The 24,237-nt window shown below is 43.2% G+C and overlaps 1 protein-coding gene and 1 pseudogene across 1 annotated transcript in view; one reads left to right on the top strand and one right to left on the bottom strand.

The window, feature by feature from the left end:
* Window positions 1-14,716, bottom strand: part of LOC138818989 (beta/gamma crystallin domain-containing protein 1-like) — a 72,379-nt gene extending 57,663 nt beyond the window's left edge. The window contains exon 1 of the mRNA XM_070010140.1: window positions 14,500-14,716. Coding sequence (XP_069866241.1) covers window positions 14,500-14,666 — 167 coding nt within the window. The 5' untranslated portion in view covers window positions 14,667-14,716. The remainder of the gene's footprint in view (window positions 1-14,499) is intronic.
* A 4,412-nt stretch (window positions 14,717-19,128) lies between these two features.
* Window positions 19,129-19,416, top strand: LOC138819183 (small ubiquitin-related modifier 2 pseudogene; annotated as a pseudogene).
* Window positions 19,417-24,237: the final 4,821 nt, after the last annotated feature.

The raw sequence follows: 24,237 nt of genomic DNA on the forward strand, positions 1-24,237 counted from the left end.
AGGTTAGGGTGTAGCTCAGTGGTACAGCCCTTGCCTAAAGGGCTACGTGATTAGTGTGGCCATCTGTCAACCTGCAATTTTGACAAGTGACTGCGTGTGTCCTGTCACCCGGCCTCCGAGGTCTAAGCTCGCTGCTCCTCCCTGGCTGCCCTGCCACATGCCATTGTGTTTACAGGGAGACAAAGTTCCTGGACTGAGGCGTGCTGGGTTTCTTAGTATCCCTCTGCAGTGTCCCTCAGTGGGGTTTCCTTCTAGAAGGAAAGGCCTACTGCCCTTCCCTTGGCAGTCTTTCAGGCTATCCTTTGGGGGTGTGGCTTTGGCTCTACTGCTGGGACCAGCCTGTAGCAGCCCTGCCTATGGCCCTCAGCAGTGCCTGTCCCACTAGACTGAGACACTCTGACTTTCAACCACCTGAGGGCTTTCTGGTTAGCAGGGACCCACATTGTGTAAGACAGGAAATGCCAACAAAATAGTACACTACTGGAGCAGTCCATTGTGGGCATTGTGGCCTACTTCCTGTCACCTGAGGTAACATAGCTCTGAGTGCCACAGGAAGTCCAGATCTTCTAAGGGGATTAACCTCCATTATCCAGCCATGGAACTGGCATGGTAATTCTCTTATGACTGCCTTCCCTTTCCTGCCCAACTTCCTCACTCCCTACAGGAATTTCCTGTATCTACCTTAGACCTGAATCCCCGTCACAGTCAGCTGCTGGAAGAACCCACCTAAGACTAGTTTCTCAGGACCTTCCTTGCCTGATAAAATTACCCTTCACAGGGTATGAATTCAGTGCTCAGGACTGGCAGCCATGTAACATCTGTCTTGGTCTCTCCCACATTCAAATAAAACACAACATCTGCCAGTGGATCACTAAGAACCTGTAAGCCTCATTTTCTATCATTGAGGGAGCTGAGCTCTAAAGAGCTGATATGATTTATGTTACGGTAACTCAAGCAGGAAATAACAGCACCAGGAGCAGAATTAAGACAGCCATAGCTCAGGGCTGAAGTCTTTGGGTCTCAATCTATAAAGAAAGCACTTTGGGATTTAAAAAAAAATATTTCAAATATCAAGACATATGACTACACAGAAGACAGATGTAAGATTTCCTTCTCCCTCCATCAGTCTCTTTTTTTCCACCCCCAGTCATGGGGCTTGAACTCTGGGCCTGGTCACTGTCCCTGAACAATTCAGCTCAAGGTGAGCACTCTACCACTTCAGCCACAGCATTACTTCCAGGTTTTCTGATGGTTACTTGAAGATAAGAGTCTCATGGACTTTCCTGCCCTGGCTGACTTTGAACTGCGATCCTCAGATCTCAGCCTCCTGAGTAGCTAGGATTACAGGTATGAGCCACCAGCGCCTGGCTCCATCACTTTTGTGCCTGCCTGCCTTCCTTCCTTCCTTCCCTCCTTCCTTCCTTCCCTCCTTTCTTCCTTCCTTCCCTCCTTCCTTCCTTCCCTCCTTCCTTCCTTCCCTCCTTCCTTCCTTCCCTCCTTCCTTCCTTCCCTCCTTCCTTCCTTCCTTCCCTCCTTCCTTCCTTCCCTCCTTCCTTCCTTCCTTCCTTCCTTCCTTCCTTCCTTCCTTCCCTCCTTCCTTCCTCTCTCCCTCCCTTCCTTACCTCACCTAGTTAGTCTTCCTTACTCCCCTCCATTAGCCCTCCCCCTTCTTTCCTTCCTTCTTTTCACTCTCTTTTTCTTTTTCTCTCTCTCCCTCTGCCTTCCCTTTTCCCTCTCCCTTTCTGCCTCCCTCTCTTTCTCTTTCTCTCTCCCCCCCCCCCATGGAAATTATCCAGGCTGGCCTGGTAGTCCTGATCCTCCCATCTCAGCCTCCTGATTATCTGAGACATTAGATGCATGCCACTGCAGCGTCTCTAATTCATTTCTGAATTCTTATCATTAGTAAGGATTAGGCTACAAATAGGAGTGCCTGAGGTATATTCGTGAGTATTTTGTAACTTCATGCTGAATTAGTCAAATAAGGAGTAAACACAAAGACACATGCGCATGTTGTATGGGATCCCTCAAAACAGCACACAGATGTTTTACTCCTTCACATTGTACCTGTACATTAACTGCATAACTTTCGCCATTTCTTCTCATCTCTTTTGCAATCATCCAAGATATGTAAGGTTTTCACTCAAAGGAGTGTACAAACTCTAACTTGCCAGCTAGTCTTGTAATTTTGATGGATCTCTATGCTTTGTTAAGGGGCACTCAATGAAAATGTCAGAAATAACTTCATTAAAACCAATTCCATTTCTATATGCCTTAGACCTTGTTGTATTTACAAAATGAAAAACACTTATGAAAATTACACTCAAATATGTAATCCAGAGGACTTTAGAATAGGGAGTGAGTATAGTGGTAAGTGCATGTAATCCAAACTACTCAGAGGCAGAACTGTGCTTTAAGGCTAGTTGAGTAAAAGATTTTTAAAAAGTTAGCAATACTCTATCTGAACAAGCTGGGTATGATAGTTCACATCTATAGTCCCAGCTACTCAAGATACAGGTAGGAGCATCTCAGTTTGAGGCAAAATGGGCAAAAGCATGAGACCCTATCTGAGAAATAAATTACAGCAAAAAGTGCTGGGGGACAGGATTTGAAAACTAAAGGCTTGCATAACAAGTACAAGGCCCTGAGTTCAAACCCTAGTACCACAAAACAAATCAAACAAAACAATTAGAACAAAACTGAATTAACTCTTCCTATTATAAGTGAAGAATCAAAGCTATAGGAAAGCCAAGTCATGTTTTGAGTGAACAGATTCAAGGCTTTAGACTACTAGTCTCATTTTTTCCTTCAAATCTCTTTTTTTTTTTTTTTTTTAGTTCTTCTACATTATTGGTACAAATGAAATCCAGAATTAACCTCATCATACGGAGATTGGTTAATAAGTCATCAGCTTCATTTGCATGGCTAGGCCACAGTTCTGTGGTCTACTGCCAAGCTCTGGTGCCTCAGGGAACAGAGATTCCAGCTCCTCAGGATTTCTGTCCCAAGACCAAGGCCTGGCTTTTGAGCTCCAGAATCTTTTGCCTAGACAGTGACCTTTTCAAATCACACATTTCCCAGAAGAGATTACTCTAAGGATATCTGAAAATCACCCAATATTGGGATTTTCTTACTTAGTTCTTTATTTGCTTGAGACAGGGTCTCATTATGTAGCCTAGGAACTCACTGTCCTCCTGCCTCAGTCTCCCAGGAGCTGGGATTACAGGTGTATGCTACCACACCCAGCTCAGTATTTGAATTTTCCAACTATGTGTTTTATACTACTAAAATTTTCACTTTATAAAAATAAGTAGGGGCTGGGAAGGTGGCTCAGTGGTAGAGTGCTTGCCTTGTATGCATGAGGCCCTCAGCACCACATAAGCAGAAAAATCCAGACGTGACTCAAGTGGTAGAGTGCTCTCCTTGAGCTGAAGAGCTGAGGGACAGTGCCCAGGCCCCAAGTCCAGGCCCCACGACTGACAAAAAAAAAAAAAAAAAAAGTAATGATGCCTGCTGGGGCCTGAAGGTAAACAGCTCTGCTGAGAAAGGTGGTTCTAATCAGAAAGGTGGCTGGGAAGGAATGACATTAAGTTTTTGTTCTGATGAAGTCCTACAAGTTAGGGCAGAGTCTTGGGTTATCTGACTCCAAGAGTGGAAATGCCCTCGAGAGAAAAGACTTTCAAAAGAACTGAAGGAGGGAAGAGTTAAATTGAGGCATCAGTGGCTAGCCACCCATTTGCTGCTAATAAAAATCCATAATTTTATACATTTAGAATTTTTTTAATGTGCTAAAAAAGATTCTGTTGAAAGTGGGGTAAGCTAAAGTGGGGTGAGGGTAAATAAGGATGAATATAGCCCAAGGAGTTTATGATCAAAGCAAGTTTGTTTGCATGTATGAAAGTAGAACAGTGAAACCTGTTCAAATTGTCTTAAGAAGAAGGAGTGGGGTGAGAGTAATAGGTGAGTTTGCTTGAAATAGGTTGTATACATGGGTGGAAATGTCACAATTACCTTCCCCTGCCTGGTACAACAAATACATGTTAATAAAAGTGCTTTAAAAAAATGAAGTGGGGGGGTTGGGCTGGGATGGTGGCTCAGTGGTAGAGTGCTTGCCTTGCATGCATGAGGCCCTGGGTTCGATTCCTCAGCACCACAGAAGTAGAAAAAGCCAGAAGTGGCACTGTGGCTCAAGTAGTAGAGAGCTAGCCTTGAGCTGAAGAGCTAAGGGACATAGCCCAGGCCCCACAACCAGAAAAAAAAAAAAAGACAAAGAAATAGTTTTAAAAAATGAAGGAGAAGAAGAAAGAAGGAGATTTGATATTGCAATACACAAGTAAAGTGAGAGGCAGAAAAGTCCATGAGGAGGCGTGAGAGAGGCAGGCCTCTTCCCTTTCTGCAAGCACAAGTCACTGAAGCACTCAAAATCTCTTTCCCACCCATCCATGACTTTAAAATCCCAACTGGAGGCTGGGCACAGTGTCTCATGGCTGTAATCCTCATGACTCAGGAGGCTGAGATTTGAAGATTGCAGTTCATAGCCAGCCCAGACATACAGAAGACTTGTTTCCAACTAACCAGCAAAATACTGGAAGTGAAGCTGTGGCTCAAGTGATAGAGCACCAGCCTTGAGCAAATAAGCTAAGGGGTAGCACCCATGACCCAAGTTCAAGCCTTAGTACTTCAACACACATACACCCCCCATACACACATACTCCTATAAAGCTATCCTCTATAGGCATTATATTCCTTTATCTCTCAGCCTCTCTCTCATTCATGTCCAAACTTCTTTATTATAAAAGTAAGTGCAGGAACTTCTTATCTGAATGCTAATGAGCTCAGCTTCTCTGGAAGACAGCAGAGTAAGACTATTTTCCAACTATAGAACTTTAACTGGCTCAGCAGTGAACACACCAGAGTCTCCCCTTGCCAGGGCCTCCCACGCCAGAGATCCCTGCCAAGCACACATTCACATCGTGTGTACAGCAGCCTCATCCTACACTTCTACTTCACTAAACCTGCCAGTGAGGCAGACACCACACACTTACGAGGGAGGTAACAGTGCTCATCTACTTGGGTCATGAATAAAAGGGGCAAACCCCATGCTCTAACTACTATTGCCACTGGATAATTGTTTTTTAGAATTAAAAGACCATTAAAAAATGTGTGATTTACCACAAAGAAGCAAATTTCCAACGGTACTCTGCAAACTGTACAATAGGAATGACTATCACAATTTATACCTTAAAATAACTACCTTAAATCAAAAATACTTTAGCAAATATTCAGTAGAGTATATTATGAAAAGAAATGGGCTTACTCTCTTTTATGACCTACTGTTAGTCCTATGCATATAATATTCAGACAAATTAACGAGTCTTTCTAAATGTAGTGATTAAAGTCAAGGTCTACTCAAAAATCAAAATAAATTTGGGTGTGTTGGTACACACCTATAATCCCAGCACTCACAGGGTAGAGGCCAACCTCACTCACATAATATTGGAGGCCAGCCTGTGCTATGTCATGGGACCTATATCTAAAACAGGTGAAAGTAAAATTTAATTTTGAGAGAAATAGGCACTAAAAACGCCTTACTAGCACTGATTTTAAAAAAAAATTATGTACCTTGCCCATGTAATTGTAACCCCTCTGTACAGTATTTTCACAATTAAAAAAAAAGATTATGTAAACAATTTTTGTAATTCTTTTACATCATATTCTCCAGATTTGAAGCCAGAATCATCTATAGTGGGTCATTTATAGTTTCTTCTTTTGGAGCTATAGTTAATACTGTGCAGAATGAAAAGTTTTCACTGAGAGTACTTTGCATACTCTGTAAATCAGCCAAGCAGCAGAAGAGAAGACTCTGTGGCTTTGGGGCTTGATTATAAATCAGGTGCAACTAGTGAATCCTTGAGGATCTGAGTCACATTCCTCTACACACTCATGTGTTTGGGTTTCTCAGGTCTAGGATGCCCGCAGACCCCCCAAGACACATGAATTCTTTGCTCCTGTATATTCCCTTTTCTGCAGCAGAGCCAGGAAATGCTCAGATAATCAAAACAAGGGAAATTCTCCTTCCTGGGGTTGGATGGGTTGTTTGTTTGTTTTTTCAATACTGTGGTATTTCCCTACCAAGCAATTTGGCCAAGGTCTATATTGTGCTGGTCATTTTGAGTTTGGGTCTTGCTTCCTGTCTAATCACATGACCTGGACTTCAATCTACCTATTTTAGGTTTCTTGTCATTGCTAGGATGACAGGTATAAGCCACCATGTTCAGTTTCCTCAACCTCCCATATTCTTGGGATTAAAGGTGTGTGTTACTGAGTCTAGCTAGGAGCTGAGTAGGGGACTTAGGAACTTTTCTTTCTAGGCTGCCCTGGAAGCATGATCCTCTCATTCTCAGACTTCGAAATAGCTAGGATGACAGGCTTGAGCTACCAGCTCTGGGCCTTGTTGGATTTTCAAAGAGCAAAGAACAGAAAGGGATACTAAGATTTCTTTTGGATGTTTCTCTGCTTTAGTTTCAAATGCATACACATACCTTCTACCAACTACTCATTCAATGAGCTTTAGTTTTATAAATATGGCTCCATTATGTACTCACCCCTTTCAGGTTGTTTCCTTAACTGTGCATGTCAGGGTAAAATGGTTTAATTTCTTGGAGTCACTATGAAGATAAATGAGAAGCACTGAACAGGAAAGTAACTGTCCATAGAAAGTGCTCAGTAATTGTTCATGTTCTATTTCTTGACAAAGGTTCCTTATGCTCATTTAACTTAATTCTGGCTGAAAAGAATTTTCTTCTTCCTTGTCCCTTGCAGGTCGCTTTTCCTCAGTAAATATGCACCAACCCATATAGCTAGCACTTTTGTTCTTTGTTGATCAGTTATTAAGAGTGACATTAAGGTAGAAATTGTGTTCCTCTTCATTTAACTTTTGCAGATTTGAAAAATGGTGGAGGTGTAGCCCAGAAATAGGAACTTTGTGAAAGCAAGGAAGTTGATGCATAACTTCCCAAAAGCCTCTTTGTAAGGAAGAAATACATGACTTCATTCTGTCTATACCAACAAGTATGCGACACACCTAGGACTTGTAGGCCCCTATGAACACTAAATAAAGTTATGAAAACTGGACACTGGTGACTCAGGCTTGTAATCCTAGCTACTCAGGAGGCTGAGATCTGAGGACATCAGTTCAAAACCAGCCCAAATAGGAAAAGTCCATGAAACTTAAAAGCAGAAGTGGAGTGTAGCTCAAGTGGTAGAGCCTTGAGCATAAAAGGGGACAGCACCTAGGCCCTCAGCTCAAGCCCCCAGGACTAGTGTGTGTGTGCGCACACACACACACACACACACACACACACACACACACTCAAAGCTATTGGGGGGACAGTATTGGATATTGAGGGACTCACATTTGCTAGACAGGAACTCTACCATTTGAGACCCAGCCTCACTTCTGAAAAAAGAATTTTGTGTATGTGTTGGTACTGGGGCTTGAACTTAGAGCCTCAAGTTCTTAGTTTTTTCTACTCTTGGCTGGTGCTTTATCCCATTGAGACACGCTTCCATTTCTGCTTTTTTATGGTCCATGGAAGATTAGAGTCTTACAGATTTTTTTTTTGACCAGGCCAGCTTTGAATTATGATCCTTAGATCTCAGCCTCACAAACAGGTTGCAATGTAAATGTAAGTCACTAGCACCCAGCTTTGTTTTCTAACTTTAAAGATTTGTTCAAAGACGCTTTAAGTCAACATGTTAGTTTTTTTTATTGTGAAAATACCATATAAAGGGGTTACAATTACATGGGCAAGATAATGAGTACATTTCTTATTAAGCATTGTTGCCTCCTCCTTTGTTTTCCCTTCCCATCCCTTCCCATCTCCCCCTCCCACCCCCATCAACATGTTAGTTTATGTGTACAATGCCCCTTGGCAAAAAAACCCAAAAAACATTTTATACATATGGCATAAGAAAGTACAATTAATTTACACACAGTAAAACCAAAGGAAGGTAATTCTTAGGAGAGGAAAATAAGGGTGCAATGTCTATGTACCCCTGATCATATAAAATAATAGTTATCAGAGCTAGGGATGTTGCTTAGTGGTAGAGTGCTGACCTAGCACGCATGAAGCCCTGGGTTTGATTCCTCAGTACCACATACACAGAAAAAGCCATAAGTAGTGCTATGGCTCAAGTGGTAGAGCTCTAGCCTTGAGCACAGAGAGGTTCAAGGACAGAAACCAGGACTGAGTTCAAGCTCTAGGACTGGCAAAAAGCAAAAATAAAATAAAAATAATATTTATCTACAGGAACTCTAGGAAATGGAAATAAGAATTTCTTTTCTTTTCTTTTTGTTTTGCTTGTTCACTTATCTGTCTTTGAGAGGGCAAGCGGGAGTGGGGAGGGGCAGAGAAATGGAGGGACAAAGGGTAAACAAATGCAGCAGTGGTACACACTAGACACTAAGTTGAAATTGAACTATGCAACTTGTAGGTGGAGATGAGCAGGAAAAACTGAGGCAGAAAGCAGAGGAGGGAGTGACATTATCCAAAAAAGAAATGTACTTCTGTAATGTCTTCTGTAACTCTAACCCCTCTGTAGATCACTTTTATAATAACAATAAATATTTTTTAAATCACAAAAATACAATTAAGTGCCGACAATCCACTAGCTACCCAGACTTCTAGGCCAAAGAACTAGAAACTTTTTATAGGATGAGATTAAGATAGTCACAAAAGACAAATGGGAAAGAGAATAAAAGAATCAAAAGTCTGAACAAGTGCCAGATATTCTGTAATACTTCACTTTTATCTTAACAAAAAAGAAAAAAGAAAAAAAAGTCTCAAATCAAGTGTTAGAGTAGCTTGTTTAAACCTGTTTACTAGCACATGCAGGAATACAATTGCTCTTACTCTTGTCATCCAAAGTACAGCCTAATGAACTTCTGGATGAAATTGAATCACTTCCTCAAAAAAAAAAAAAAAAGTATTGGCTGTTTTGAACAGCAGGAAATCAAGACAACAGTTGCAAGGCAGGAGAGCCAAGAAATGGCCGGCAAAGCCCAGTGAGCCTTTACTACCCAGGCTTGATGAGGGCCAGTGCTTGCTTGCTAAACCACACATCAAAAAAGATTACAGGCATGAGCCACAGCTCCAGCTCAACTGCATCTATCCAGCAAATCTGAATGGAAGAACATTTCCACAGATATGGTTTGAAGTCATTATAAAACACATGCTCAAACAGGGCACCGGTGGCTCACGCTTGTAATCCTAGTTACTCAGGAGGCTGAGATCTGAGGATCTCAGTTCAAAGCCAGCCCGGGCAGGAAAGGCCGTGAAACTCTTATCTCCAATAAACCACCAGAAAACCGGAAGTGGCACTGTAGCTCAAGTGATAGAGCACTCACCTTGAGCTGAAGAGCTGAGGGACAGTGCCCAGGCCCAGAGTTCAAGCCCCACAGCGGACAAAAAACAAAAAAACAAAAAAACACATGCTCTTTTTATTTTCTTATGTATTATATATAATTTTGATCCTGCACCCCAACTATAAAATACCTAGATAGGGACTGCCAGAAGTGTTGCAACTGTTTAGTAACAAATTCCAGAACATTAAGAGGAGCATTATGCATAGTGTTTTTAAGTAATCAGTCAGATCTCTTGCTTGAGCTGCTGGTAACTGCCTTTGGGACACCATAATCGTAATTTCTGATGACTGACACTCAGGATTGCTGGCGGGAAATGACACACAACAATAATAAATACAACCAGTGGTCAACTTTCTTTGCCACCAAGTATTTTTCCAAGCCTAAAACCAACTTACTCCCACTCATTTTAATTACTGTCTAAAGGAAGGTTAAAAATGGGATTTCCAGCCAAGTACAGAAATGGTGGCTGATGCCTATAATTCTAGCTACTCAGGAGGCTAAGATCTAGGGATCATGGTCAAATCCAGCCCTAGCAGGAAAGTCCATGAGACTCTTCTACTCAATAAACTACGCAGAAAAAGCCAGAAGTGCTGTGGCTCAAGTGGTAGAGAGCTAGCCTTGAGTCAAAGAAGCTCAGTGACAGTCCCAAGCCCAGAATTCAAGCCCCAGGACTAGCTTGAAAAGAAAAAAAAAAGCTGATATTTCCTAATTCTGCATTTTATTTTTCCGTGGCTTCTACAGATGTACCAGACTGACTTTGAACTGTGATCCTTGATATGGTAGAGGACATAAAGATGGAATATGATATTTGACTTGGATTGTGTAAAATGGATAATGAATGATTTTAAGATATAAACGTAAGTGTGCTGTGGATAAGACTTCCCTGGTAACTCATTACTTTAGCTAATAACTGTAATGGTAACTCTGTAACTCTGCTTCTGCTGTTTTCTGAGCAATGGGAGCCCTAACCCAGCAGATCATCACCACCCTTTGTTCTATTCCCCTGCTTCCCACAAGCAAAACCTTGGCGGGAAATTTAAACTTAAGGTGTGCATTTCTTGTAACAATCATTGGCTAAAACCAACACCTAGCCTCCGCCTTTCCCCATCCTAGCCCCAAATTCTTAAAAGCCCCTATGGGCTGGCACTCGGGGCTGTTTCCTGGGATCCCAACTCCAGGTGCGGTCCTGGAGCACTTTTGGTCTTGGTCAGCACTTTTCGCTCAATTAAATCTTTTACATTTTTACTGAGTGGTCTCACTGCCCCTCCCCACTACAATCCTCAGATCTCAGGCTCCTGGTAGCTAGGATGACAAGCATGAGCCACTTGGAGACACTTGGCTTGGAGACACTTAAGGGACCTTTGGGACTTGGGTTCACTTCTGGCTTTCAGCTGGTTAATTATGTTAAGAGTATCACAGACTTTTCTGCCCAAGCTGGCTTTGAACCTAGATCTTCCTATCTCAGTCTCCCGAGTTGCTACAAGAACAGGCATACAAATCCAAGAAACTTTTAAGTCCAATTTACCAGCAAAAAGCCAGAAGGGGCTGGGTGCTGGTAGCTCATGCCTGAAATCCTAGCTACTCAGGAGGCTGAGATGCGAGGATCATGGTTCAAAGCTAGCACAGGCAGGGAAGACTGTGAGACTCTTATCTCCAATTAACCACCAGAAAATCAGAAGTGGTGCTGTGGCTCAAGTGGTAGAGTACTCGCCTGGAGCTGAAGAGCTCAGGAACAGAGCCTAGGCCCAGAGTCCAAGCCCCACAACCAAAGGAAGGAAAAAAAAAAAAAAAAAAAGCCAGAAGGGGAGACCTGCCTAAAGTGGCAGAGCAAAAATGCTGAGAAAAATGTTAAGCAAGAGCATGAGCCCCTGAGTTCCAGCACCAGTATAGGGAGGAAAAAATGAAAAAGAAAGAAAATTTACTGCATTTGACTTTTACCTAAAAGCTTATTTCCCTTTATCTTTTATTTCTCCTCAGTACTAGTGCTCAAGCCTGGGACAAACCTCACACATGCTAGGCAAGTGCTCTGAATCCAGCCTTCACAGCCCAGTTCTAATCAAAACAGCATAGAGTGCTTTGGAAATAAAACATTCCCACCACATAGCAGGAAAGAAATACATAAAATGACTGCCCTGTCAGGCATGGGGGTGCACACCTATAAATCCAGCATGGAGGCTGAGGTAGGCTAAGGTAGAAGAATAAACAAGATACACATACAAAAAGAGAAATCACGTCCACTGATGGAGAATGAGCAGGCGCCACTGCTCATGCTGTGTTGCGTGCTTGATGTGCATGAATATGCTTATTTGTATCACATCTCTTATTATTCACATTTGGTGAATGAGGAAATTGTGCCACAAAAAGCATGCCCAGCATGACAGAACTGAGTGTCACAGTAAGTAGAAGAACAGGGATAGAAACGCACATAGAGAATCCCTGCTCTGTAGCCCTGTTTACAAACCTATTTAAAAACCTAAGAAATAACAGTCATGACTGTGAAGGGACCTGGGGCTAGGGTTTACCACACCCTCTGTACACACACTCCCCACTGGTGGCCTGATGACAAGAGAATAATTGGACAAAGGTAGGCCCAAGGGGATAGCAAGTCTTCTGTGAAAAGTAACAGCATATTAACCTGCATTTGCCAGGCACGGGTGGCTCATGCCTGTCATCCTGGCTACTCAGGAGGCTGAGTTCTGAGGATCATGGTTTCAAGCCACATGGACCAAAGATTGACCAGAAATCGTAATGAGATTCGGCCACAGGTATGCTCTCTCAGAAATACATAAAATAGTTGTAAAGATGATCTAGCTAGAAAGACATCCCAGTGCATCTAGCTTCTCAGAACATTTGTTAGCACTAAGTTCATTACAGTTCTGAAGGAAAGAATGAGGTGCTTCAAGATTGAGCTAACGTACATCTGTATGTGTGCTGTTAGATTTGATAGAAGAGAAATGATGAGATTAGGTCAGATAAGGAAAACACAAAAGTATTTAAAACTGTGGGCTCCGGGGTGTGTGTGTGTGTGTGTGTGTGTGTGTGTGTGTGTGTGTGTGTGTGTGTGTGTGTGTGTGTGTGTGTGTGTGTGTGTGTGTGTGTGTGTGTGTGTGTGTGTGTGTGTGTGTGTGTGTGTGTGTGTGTGTGTGTGTGTGTGTGTGTGTGTGTGTGTGTGTGTGTGTGTGTGCACGCACGTGCAAATGTGCACGTGCATGATTTGTAGTTAGTTGGAGGCATGAATCTCATGGACTTTCCTGACTACCCTGGCTTTGAACCAGGATCATAATCTCAGTTTACTGAGTAGCTAGGACTACAGGCATGAGCTACTGGTGCCGGGCCCTAAAAATCTTTTACTTAAGCAATGGTAAAGGCATTTCATGGTTAGATACCTTATTTATTTATTTATTTACTTACTTACTTATTTGGTAGTACTAGGATTGAACTCAGAATCTTGTACCTTCAAGGCAGTTACTCTACTATCTGAGCCACATCCCCAGCCCTTGGATACCTCATTTTGAAGTTCTATACTTTGTTGGAAATTTCAGTGTATATTTAAGCACCTTAAGTGTTTAGATAGAGCGATGTATGTTCTGTTACAACTATTTACCACTATGGTAGATAAGAGACAATTTGAGTGTCTTCTCTCCTAGCACTTCTCCAAGCCCTCACACAGGCTCATCGAGCTCTGAGCTAGTCAATCTTCTTCAAAAGTGCCATGTTCTTCCCACTGTTAGTGATGCTCATGGTGTCCCTCTGTTGAGAACTTAGGATCCTAGTTCAAAGCTAGCTTAGGCAGAAAAGTCCTTAGACTCCTATCTCCAACCAGCAAGAAACTAGAAATGAGGCTATGGTTCACGTGCTAGAGCACCAGCTTTGATAGAAAAAGGTGACCAAGAGCCCCAGGCCCCACAGAGAAAGAAAGAAAGAAGGAAAGAAAGGAAGAAAGGAAGAAAGAAAGGAGGAAGGAAGGAAGGAAGGAAGGAAGAAAGAAAGAAGGAAGGAAGGAAGGAAGGAAAAAGAAAGAAAGAAAGAAAGAAAGAAAGAAAGAAAGAAAGAAAGAAAGAAAGCAACAGAAAGAAAGAAAGAAAGCAACACAAAGAAAGAAAAGAAAGAAGGAAGTAAATCCTAGAGCTCCTGACTCAAGCCATTCTCCTGTCTAATCTCCTGAATGGTGCTGGGACAACAGGCAATGTCACACCGTGGTCAGTTCTGCTGGCTAGTGCTTAGTACTTACTGTCCTCAATAAAAAATTGTATTAAGTGGATCTTCGTAGGTTACAAAATTAAGACTATTTTAGAAATAAAAGAAAAGCCGGGCGCTGGTGGCTCACAACTGTGTAATCTTAGCTACTCAGGAGGCTGAGATCTGAGGACTGGTTCAAAGCCAGCCTGGGCAGGAAAGTCTGTGAGACCCTTATCTCCAATAAACTCTCAGAAAGTCAAAAGTGGCACTGTAGCTCAAGTGGTAGAGCACTCGCCTGGAGCTGAAGAGCTGAGGGACAGCGCCCAGGACCAGAGTTGAAGCCCCATGACCGACAAAAAGAGAAAAAAAGAAAAGAAAAAGAAAAATGTGTCCAAAATGCAAGTTTTGTGCAATTTTATTCCGGCCCTTATTGTCCCTAAGGGTGTGGTTTAAAAACACTTATGGAAGGATCTACCGGGCACTGTCAAATACCCACTACTAAAAATATTTTACACCTCCAAACCACACAATTGATGATTGTTCAAGCAATGCATCGACTCTGGTAGAGTAACTGAATAATGAAGTCCACCCATAGAATAAAACCACCACAAAAATCTATGCAAAATTAAAAACCAGTTACACGTTAACTACTTTTGTCTCGGACTCCAACGGAGACATTTACCCTTCGGTCCCAGTTTCTCCACCATAGACGGGGCGGGGGAGGAGGTCTGACCCTTGCCACTTCCTCCTCCTCCCGTTGAGATTAGCGGAGGGAGAATATCCAGACGGGGACTCGTCCGCGGTGAAGGCACCCTTAGCCGACCCGGGCGCTCGGAGCGGCCGGGGAAGCCAAGGGGCGGAGGAGGAGGTGAGATCGCGGGGCTCGGCCGACTTACCTGGCCTCGCCGACGGGCGCCGGGTGCGGAACGAACACTCCACACTGAGACAGCGGAGGCGGCTGCTTCTTTTTGGGGCGCCAGAGGTGGAAGGAGCCGTGTTTCTTGGGGGCCTTGGACGGGCTGGGCTCCCTGGGATCGCCTTGAGGTGGCGGCGACAGCGGCATCTTCTCGTCGACCTCCTCTCGCGGCTGCTGGGGCGCCGTGTGCGCCTGCACCTGGCCCAGCCCGGGTTGCAGCCACACACCTGGGCGCAAACTCGCCCGCCCTCCTCAGCGCGCGGCGGGACCCCGCCCCCTGGCTGCTGGCGCGGGCGACCGCCCCGGGGTAAAGCACCAAGACCGGGCTCAGGAGCAGCCCAGCAATAGGGGCGCCCTGGGCTAAGGAGAGCGCGGGATCCACACACTGCGCCTCCGCGCGGCGCCCGCTGCGCGGTGCCCAGGTGAGACGCGCGCGCAGCGAGCCCAGGTAAGGCCGACAGGTCCCCCGGGCCCGGCTGCGCGGCAGCGACACCTGCTGGGCCCTCTGGGAACCGCGCTCCCCTGCGTCTGTTCAGGGCCGGGAGCCAGAGCTAGCTGTCGGCTTTCCAAAATGCCTCTGGTGTCATTGCCATTAGTCGCCCTCCTGAAGAATTTTTGGTCATTCTTGACTGGTGTCGGGTTGGCAGGATGAATGACTGCTTAGCCACGAACCCCAGTGGCAGAAGGATGGATGAGGCGTATCTCCTGGTCAGGCAGCTTGGCTCTTCCACTCTGGTGTTTTGGAGACTTTAACCAATGTCATCTGCTGGTAGCTTCTGTTCCTGTTCGTAAACATCAGTGCCAACTTACCTTTTCTCAAGAGTCTGAATAATTAATCTGGATTCGCAAGTCCCATAAAGCAGAAAAGGGTTTTTTAAAAAATGTAGCGCATTCGGGTGTCAGTGGTTCACACCTGAAATCCCAGCACCTCAGGAGGCTGAGATCTGAGGATCTTGTTTTAAAGTCAAACCTCCAGCAGGAAAGTCCTTGAGACTTATTTCCAACCAACGACCAAAAGAAGCTGGAAGTGGAGCTGTGGCTAGAGTGGTAGAGCGCTAGCCAAGAGTCAATATCAGCTTTATTTTTACTGGAAAGACAACACTCATGTACCCACACACATACCTACTGAGTAATAGGGGTATGTATAGGTTCAGCTTTAGTGAATCCTGCCAACAAGTTTTGCTAAATGTTTCTGTAGCATTTTTATTACTTCAGCAACTTTAAATTTTTCCATTTTTAAAACATCTAAATCAAGATGTGATATTCTTGGCATGGCTGATGTATGCCTATAATCTCAGCACTCAGAAGGCTGAGGCAGGAAGATTGAGAGTTCTATGTCAACTTATGCTACATAGCTAGTTTCAGGCCAGCTTGAGCTACACAGAGAGACTTCAACACAAACTAACAAACAAGGAAAGAAGAAGAAAAAGAAATAAACAATATAATATTTTGAATCCTGTTCATTTTGACCTTTCTGATTGGAGATGTGGTAATATCATAGTTTTAATTTATACTTGCGCAAGAAACATTTATTGAGTTCATTGAGTACTGTTTATGTGCTAGGCTCTGGAGGGCATTGGCAGATACAAAGAATACACACACATACACGTGTGTGTGTGTGTGTGTGTGTGTGTGTATGCGTGCATATATATGTATATCTGGTACTTTAGGAAGGAAGGAGTGGTCAGTAAAAAATTATTATCAATTTGGCACTTGGGTTGAAGCTTAAAGTGCAAAGGTAATAGAAAAAAGGGGTAAGAAAAGAGGAGGAATAAGGAGAAAGACAAGAAAAAGAGAGGAGGGAAGAGAAGATACCTAAACACACTTGCGCAAATATTTATACATCCAGTAATTCTGTTTTGTATTCCAAGCAGAATTCCTCACTCTACTCATTCATTGTGCCACCAGGGAATCTGGAGCATATTTCTATTATAATACTTCCCTATCACATTGAAATTATTATTTATATAAATGTCTTTCATATTAGCATAAGAAAAACTTAAGGGTATCTCTCTTATGTTTATATTTTCACAATGAATTTCCATTAATTCAATTAATCAATCAGACAAATTGGTGCTACTAACCCAGTTATAATCTAGAATATTTAAGGCACTGATCTTTTTTTTTTTTTTTTTTTTTGAGTCTAGTCATGGGGCCTGAACTCTGGGCCTGGGCGCTATCCTTCAGCTCTTCAGCTCAAGGCTAGCGCTCTACCACTTGAGCCACAGCGCCACTTCTGGCTTTTTTCTTTTTGCTTATGTTGTGCCGAGGAATCGAACCCAGGGCCTCAGGCATGCAAGGCAATCACTCTACCACTGAGCCACCTTCCCAGCCCAGGCACTGATCTTTCTGACTACATATTTTCTTTTTTTATGTTTGTCAGTAATGGGGCTTGAACTCTGGGCCTAGACACTGTCCCTCAGCTCTTCAGCTCAAAGCAAGCACACTACCACTTGAGTCACAGTGCCACTTCCAGTCTTCTGGTGGTTAATTGGAGATAAGAGTCTCATGGATGTTCCTGCCTGGGCTGGCTTCAAACAGAGATCCTCAGATCTGAGCCTCCTGAGTAGCTAGGATTACAGGCATGAGCCACTGGTGCTCGGCTTGACTGTATATTTTCTAAGAGCAAAATTCACATGTCTTTTTGCCACTATTCAACTCCTGATGACTAGCACAGTGCACTGACTAGCACTACAAGGCACCAGGAAGGCATCTGCAATATATATTATTCAATAATTAGACTTAAGCCTACCATGGTAGTGCAGGCTTATGATCTGAGCACATGGAAGGCTGGCTCAGGAGGATCATGAGTTTGAGACCTGCCTGGGCTATCCAGTAAGACATTATCTTGACAAAATAAAACAGGTTAGAACTGCTTATAGAAGAGGAAACATAGTACTCCAGAGTAATCTGGCAAAGGAGTCAGATATTTAAGCAGACATGGATATAAAATTTGGCAAGTGTTCTAACCAAGGTATTTCAGTCATTCTTTTTCAGTCAATATAAAAACAGACCTATTCAGACTTGGTTTTTGTCTCCCCCACTCCCCCCACAAATGCTTAGTAAGAAGGAGTTTATTTGAAAGAAAAGAAAAGCTCTATAAGAAAAGAGCAATGGGGCTGGGAAGGTGGTTCAGTGGTAGAGCGCTTGCCTTGCATGCATGAGGCCCTGGGTTCAATTCCTCAGCACCACATAAGCAAAAAGAAACTGGAAGTGGGGCTGACACTCAAGAGGTAGAGTGCTAGCCTTCAGGTGAAGAGCTGAGGGACAGCGCCCAGGCCGAGTTCAAGTCCCACAACTGACCAAAAAAAGAAAGAAAGAAAATAGCAAAATTTCATCATCTGGAAAGGAGTCTCAAGAGGAATCCTGAGACTTGTTTAAGCAATCATTTGAGTTCTTGTTTCATTATCTATTAAAAGACATTAGGTGGTTCATGAACTGTTTACAGAAATTAGGAGGCAAACTCTGAAGCCCAAATATTCCAGCCATCCCAGAAACCGGTCAGGCAAATACCACCCTCATCAATTTTACTTCATCTAGTACTTGCCAGCGGTTTTGCTACTGGCCACCCTAAAGCCCAAGGCCTGTCCAGACAGGTCTCAATAAATGGTCTGCTGCCTTACTCTCCTGGTAGTAGTTTTGTATAGGCAACTTTTTTTTTATAGTTTTGATTTTTTTTTGAGCTTTGCATTCAGAATTTTTATTTGGTAAAATATATGGATTTCCAAGTACCAAATATAGAAGAATTTCTAATGAGTAGTATGGATATAACTAATTATTTCATATTTATGTATTCTACTGCCATCGCATATGTAAGATGGACATATACAAAAAAAGGTATTTAATGCCCTTTTAGCACTGAGAATAGTGTTTAATTTAGAAATTTGAGCTGTGTTCCAGGAGCCCATGCCTGTAATCCTAGCTACTCAAGATGCTGAGATCTGAGAATCGAGGTCCAATGCCACCCTGGGCACATGTAAGAGGCAATCTAAAAGATCATTTTCCTAGGTCCTGTGAATGAACTAAAAAAACAAAAAACAAAAAACAAATTTGCATCTGTGTCATTTGATCTGTACCCTTTGAAATCACCTTGTTTGTAGGCAGAAAGATTCAGATAAGCATCTTATGTAGAAGGCAAACTGCCTCTCAAATAAGCAATGTGTTCTTCTAGTCATCTTAAAGCAAACAGCCAAGAACTTGGGAGACCACCTTGTTCCTGCTTTGTTCCAGTAATAAAAGGATAACTTTTCTGGAACTCCTTCCAAAGATGAAGATTGAGCTCAAGGCAAACCAGGTCATATCTATGACTTTAATTATACATACCTTAATCACCCTCTCTTTCCAGTTTTCCCTTTTTAAAACTGAAGCCAATGTCTAGACCTCTGAAGATAGCTCAAGATGTACTTAAGAGTTATCTTCCCATTGGCTAACATGTAATAAATTTTCTACCCTTCATCATGTCTCTCTGTTTGGCATATGGGGTAAATGGCCAGATCTAACTTGGGACTGCTGGACTTTGGGGTTTAGAATGGGTTCTAGGTGTGCTCGTTTGGTGGGGACTGGGGACCTCTTTTATGAAGCGGCATCTGAGGAGACTCTGGGGCTCGCAATGGCTGACGAAAAGCCCAAGGAAGGAGTCAAGACTGAGAACAACGATCATATTAATTTGAAGGTGGAGGGGCAGGATGGTTCTGTGGGGCAGTTTAAGATGAAGAGGCATACACCACTTAGTAAACTCATGGAAGCCTATTGTGAACCACAGGGTTTGTCAATGAGGCAGATCAGATTCGGATTTGATGGGCAGCCAATCGATGACCCAGACACACCTGCAAGGTTGGAAATGGAGGATGGAGATACAATTGATGAGTTCCCGCAGCAGACAGGAGGTGTCTACTAAAAACGGGAACCTGCTACTTTGCTCCAGAACTTTGTTCTTATAGACCAAGAATACATTCTTAATTAGAAAAATGCAATCTGGTTCCACCACATCCTGACCATTACAGTATAGGTCTCTCTATCCCCTTCCCCATTCCTTTATTGTACATAAAGTAACTGGTGTATGCACACAACCATATTGCTTTTCTTTTTTCTTTTTCTTTTAAACTAAATGGCCAATGGTATATTTTGATTGACATCAAATGGAGATGGAATGGGGAAAAATACTGGTCCTGTGAAAATATCCCCCTTCTCCATCCATGGCATGCTCATTCAGCTTTTATCTTTATATTTCAGTAAGTTATTTTGCTCTCACTGTTTTAACAAAAGAAAAAAAGAGGGCTGGGAAGATGGCTCAGTGGTAGAGCGCTTGCCTTGCATGCCTGAGGCCCTGGGTTTGATTCCTCAGCACCACATAAGCAAAATGAAAAAAGCCAGAAGTGGCGCTGTGGCTCAAGTGGTAGAGCTGTAGTCTTGAGCTGAAGAGCTGAGGGACAGTGCCCAGGCCCAGAGTTCAGGCTCCACAACTGGACCCCAAAAACAAACAAACAAAAGAAAAAAAGAAAAAAAATCCTTTCATACCTTGTTTGATTGGAGAATTTTAATGTTTTCATTTATCATTGTAAAACCAAGGACAATTTTATAACTTTTTTGTACGTAGCTGTTACATGTAGGGCAATCTGTCTTTAAGTAGGGGTAAATTACTCTTAACAACAACAAAAATCCTGGATAGTTTTCCCTTCAAGTCACGCGTTTTGTTTGCCATCTTTTTTTTTTTTTTTTTGTCGGTCATGGGGCTTGAACTCTGGGCCTGGGCGCTGTCCCTCAGCTCTTCAGCTCAAGGCAAGCGCTCTACCACTTGAGCTACAGCGCCACTTCCATGTCACGCATTTTGTTGTTTAAATAAACTTCTTGTTGTTTTTTTTTTAAAAAAATAGGGTCTAAAAACTCAATTTCAGTTCTGGGGGATAAAGAAAATTCCATGGCCTAGTGCTGGTGGTACATGCCTATCGCACGTTCCTTTAATCCTCATTACTCAGGAGACTGAGATCTGAGTTTTGTGGTTCAAAACCAGCGCAAGCAGAAAAGTCCATGATATGATACTCCAATTAACCACCCAAAAGCCTGAAGTGGTGCTGTGATTCATGTTGGTAGGCTGCTAGTCTTGAACATAAAAGCTCAGGGATGGTGCCCAAGCACTGAATTCAAGCCCTAGAACTGGTTAAAAAAAAAAAAAAAAAAGGTACATCTAATTAGGTACAGCTAATTGGAAGAACTTGGATCATTTAACTCTTTCCTGACTACAAGAAAAATTTTGGTTCTCTATGTTCTACTTCAGAAAAATGGAATTCATGTGGCTAAAAATTGGCTAACAGGGAAGGTATTCAAGAGGCTCTGTGGTCAGAATGTGAACAATGAGCACAGCCAAAGGAAAGGGCAAAGGGCTATGGGAACACAGAATGACTAAGTCTTTCTTAATGACTCAGGGAAGTCTTTAGCAGGGAGGTGACAGGTTCCTGAGCTGTAATTGATGAATAAGAACTTACCCATCGGAGAAGAGAGGGCAGATAGTCTAGGGAGAATAAACAACATGGGTCAAGGCCCAGGATTGTCAACCGAAGCTGGAGAAGGTGGAGAAATGGGGGAATGGGGGATGGGATGGGGCAGAAAGACTGGAGATGATATTGGTAAGATCAAGTAGGGTCAGATGGCTAATCATTTGATAAGCCAGACTTTTAAGGAGTTTGAACTTAGCTTTGTAGGCAATGGGGACTGTTATAGTTTGGAACATATTTCCCAAGGCTCATGTGGTAAAATAGTTTAGGGACAGCTCCAGGCCCTGAGTTCAAGCCCCAGGACAGGCAAAAAATAAAGACTAGTGTTAGGGCTGACTAAAGTGTTAGAGCACCTGTTTAGTGGCTATGATGCCCTCAGTTGAATCTGTATAGAAAATAATTTGGAAGACTAATTTTTGTTTTATGTAATATATATTTATATATTTTAAAAAGGAATGAACTAGAACAAAGTTTAAAAAAAACACCACCACAAAAACAGCCATGGTGGGTGCTGGTGGATCAGGCTTATAATCCTAGCAGCTCAGGAGGCTAAGATCGGAGGATCTAGGGTCCAAGCCAGTTCAGGCAGAAAAGTCTATGAGTTTTTTGTTTGTTTGTTTGTTTTTTAAGGTCTGAGATAGGATTCAAACTCAGTACCTGACACTACTGCTCATTGGCTAGTATTACACCAACAAAGCCATGCCTCAAAACCCTTTTTTTTTTGAGATTCTTATTTCCAATTAACCACCAAAGCAATAACAACAACAATAATAATAGCCCACCAGCATAGGAACTGTGGCTCAAGTGGTAAGGTCCCTTGAGCACAAAAACCTAGGGACAGCATCCACGCCCTAAGTTCAAGCCCCAGTACCCCTACAAATGAAAACAAACAATAAAACCAGCCAACTCAATTTGAATGGTTGATCAGCGGATCAATTTTCTGTTTCATATAAGATAGGGACACCAAAGATTTACTGTCTTGTCCCTACTTCCTCATTCTTTTGCTCCTTTTACTTCCCCATTCTTTGTTGATACCCCTATCCCTCCATTTTGTTGTCTGGCAGGTTTTGGTTTCTCGGCTTATCCTGCCATCTGCAAACTGTATAAGCCTTAATACCCTAACTGCAGGCCAACTCTACACTCCTTTTAAGATTAAAGGGAATCTGACTTTCCCACCTGAGCTAGTTTCTAACCACAATCCTCAAATCTCAGCTTCATGAGTAGCTAAGATTATAGGCATGAGCCAGCCAGTGTCTGGTTTTGTTTCTTTTGTAAGAACTTAAGAGCAGTAGTTTGATTTTTTTGAAATATAAATACAAATGTGATAGCAACTAATAGTTTTGAAAAATAAGCCATAGACCATGGAATTTTCCCTACCTTTGAGCAAAAACTTTTACCCTTTGAATAAGTTTTTTGGTTTTTGTTTTCAATCCTGGGGCTTGAATTCAGGGTCTGGATATTGACCCTGAGCTTCTTTTTGCTCAAAGCTAGAACTCTACCACTTGAGCCACAGTGCCACTTCTGGCTTTTTTCTGTTTATGTGGCACTGAGGAATCGAACCCAGTGCTTCATGAATGCTAGGCAAGCACTCTACCACAAAGTCACATTCCTAGCCCTGAATAAGATTTTTTAATGCCATGCCCTGCCTTATAGAATAAAAGGCTTACTCAAATCTAAAATAATTTTTAGGACTAGGGCAGGTAGGATAAATACTAGCAAACTTTTTGTTTTGGGGGATTTTTTGGGGTCCGGTCGTAGGGCCTGAACTCTGGGCCTGGGCGCTGTCCCTCAGCTCTTCAGCTCAAGGCACTCTACCACTTGAACCACAGTGCCACTTTGGGCTTTTTTTTTTCTGCTCTGCTTATGTGGTGCTGAGGAATCAAACCCAGGGCCTCATGCGTGCAAGGCAAGCGCTCTACCACTGAGCCACCTTCCCAGCCCCAATTACTAGCAAACTTTTTAAGTTCAGGAAACTTTGTGATTTGTGTGTGTGTGTGTGTGTGTGTGTGTGTGTGTGTGTGTGTGTGTGTGTGTGTGTGTGTGTGTGTGTGTGTGTGTGTGTGTGTGTGCGCGCGCGCGCGTGCGCGTGTGTGCATAAGTATGTGTATTATGTCAATCCTGAGGTTTGAAATCAGGGCCTGGATACTGCCTTGAACATTTTTTTTTTTTCTCAAGGCTAGCATTCAACCAGTTGAGTCATGCCTCCACTTCCGGTGTTTTTGGGCATGAGTCTCAGAGACTTTCCTGCCTGGGCTGGCTTTGAACCTCCATTCTCAGATTTCAGCCTCCTGAGTAGCTAGGAATACAGGTGTGAGCTACCAGTACCTGGCTAATGAAGGTTTTTTTTCTTTTTGTGGTTGTTTTTGTTGGTCGTGGGGCTTGAACTCTGGGCCTGGCCTCTGTCCATGAGCTCTTCAGCTCAAGACAAGCACTCTACCTCTTGAGCCACAGCACCACTTCCAATTTTCTGGTGGTTCATTGGAGATAAGAATCTCACAGACTTTCCTGCCCGGGCTGACTTTGAACTGTGATCCTCAGATCTCAGCCTCCTGAGTAGCTAGGAATACAGGCTTGAGCCACAGGTGCACGGCTAATAGTGGTTTTTACTTAAAAGTAGCCAAGAATGATCAAAGCCAGATATGGGGCTGGGAAGGTGGCTCAGTGGTAGAGCGCTTGCCTTGCATGCATGAGGCCCTAGGTTCAATTCCTCAGCACCACATAAGCAGAAAAAAAAGCTGGAAGTGGCGCTGTGGCTCAAATGGTAGAGCACTAGCCTTGAGCTGAAGAGCTGAGGGACAGCGCCCAGGCCCAGAGTTCAGGCCCCACGACTGGACGCCCCCCCCCCCAAAAAAAAAGCCAGATATGGTGGATAAAATAGATGGTGGAAAAGGAGGAGATCGTTGACATTTATTATTTTGTGTGTGTGTGTGTGTGTGTGTGTGTGTGTGCGTGCGCGCGCGCGGGTGCGTCTCATGCACTAAACCTGGGGCTTGAACTCAGGGGATGTTTTTTTTTTTTTTTTTTTTTTGTCAGTCATGGGCTTGAACTCTCTTCAGCTCAAGGTGAGCACTCGACCACAGCACTTGAGCCACAGCACTACTTCCGGTTTTCTGGTGGTTAATTGGAGATAAAAGTCTCATGGACTTTCCTGTCTGGGATGGGTTTGAACTGTGATCCTCAGATCTCAGCCTCCTTAGTAGCTACCATTACAGGTGTAAGCCACCGGT

The sequence above is a fragment of the Dipodomys merriami genome, unplaced genomic scaffold (assembly GCF_024711535.1).
Source record: "Dipodomys merriami isolate MVZ:Mamm:240054 unplaced genomic scaffold, mDipMer1.0.p SCAF_8, whole genome shotgun sequence".
In the NCBI taxonomy this organism is placed as follows: Eukaryota; Metazoa; Chordata; class Mammalia; order Rodentia; family Heteromyidae; genus Dipodomys; species Dipodomys merriami.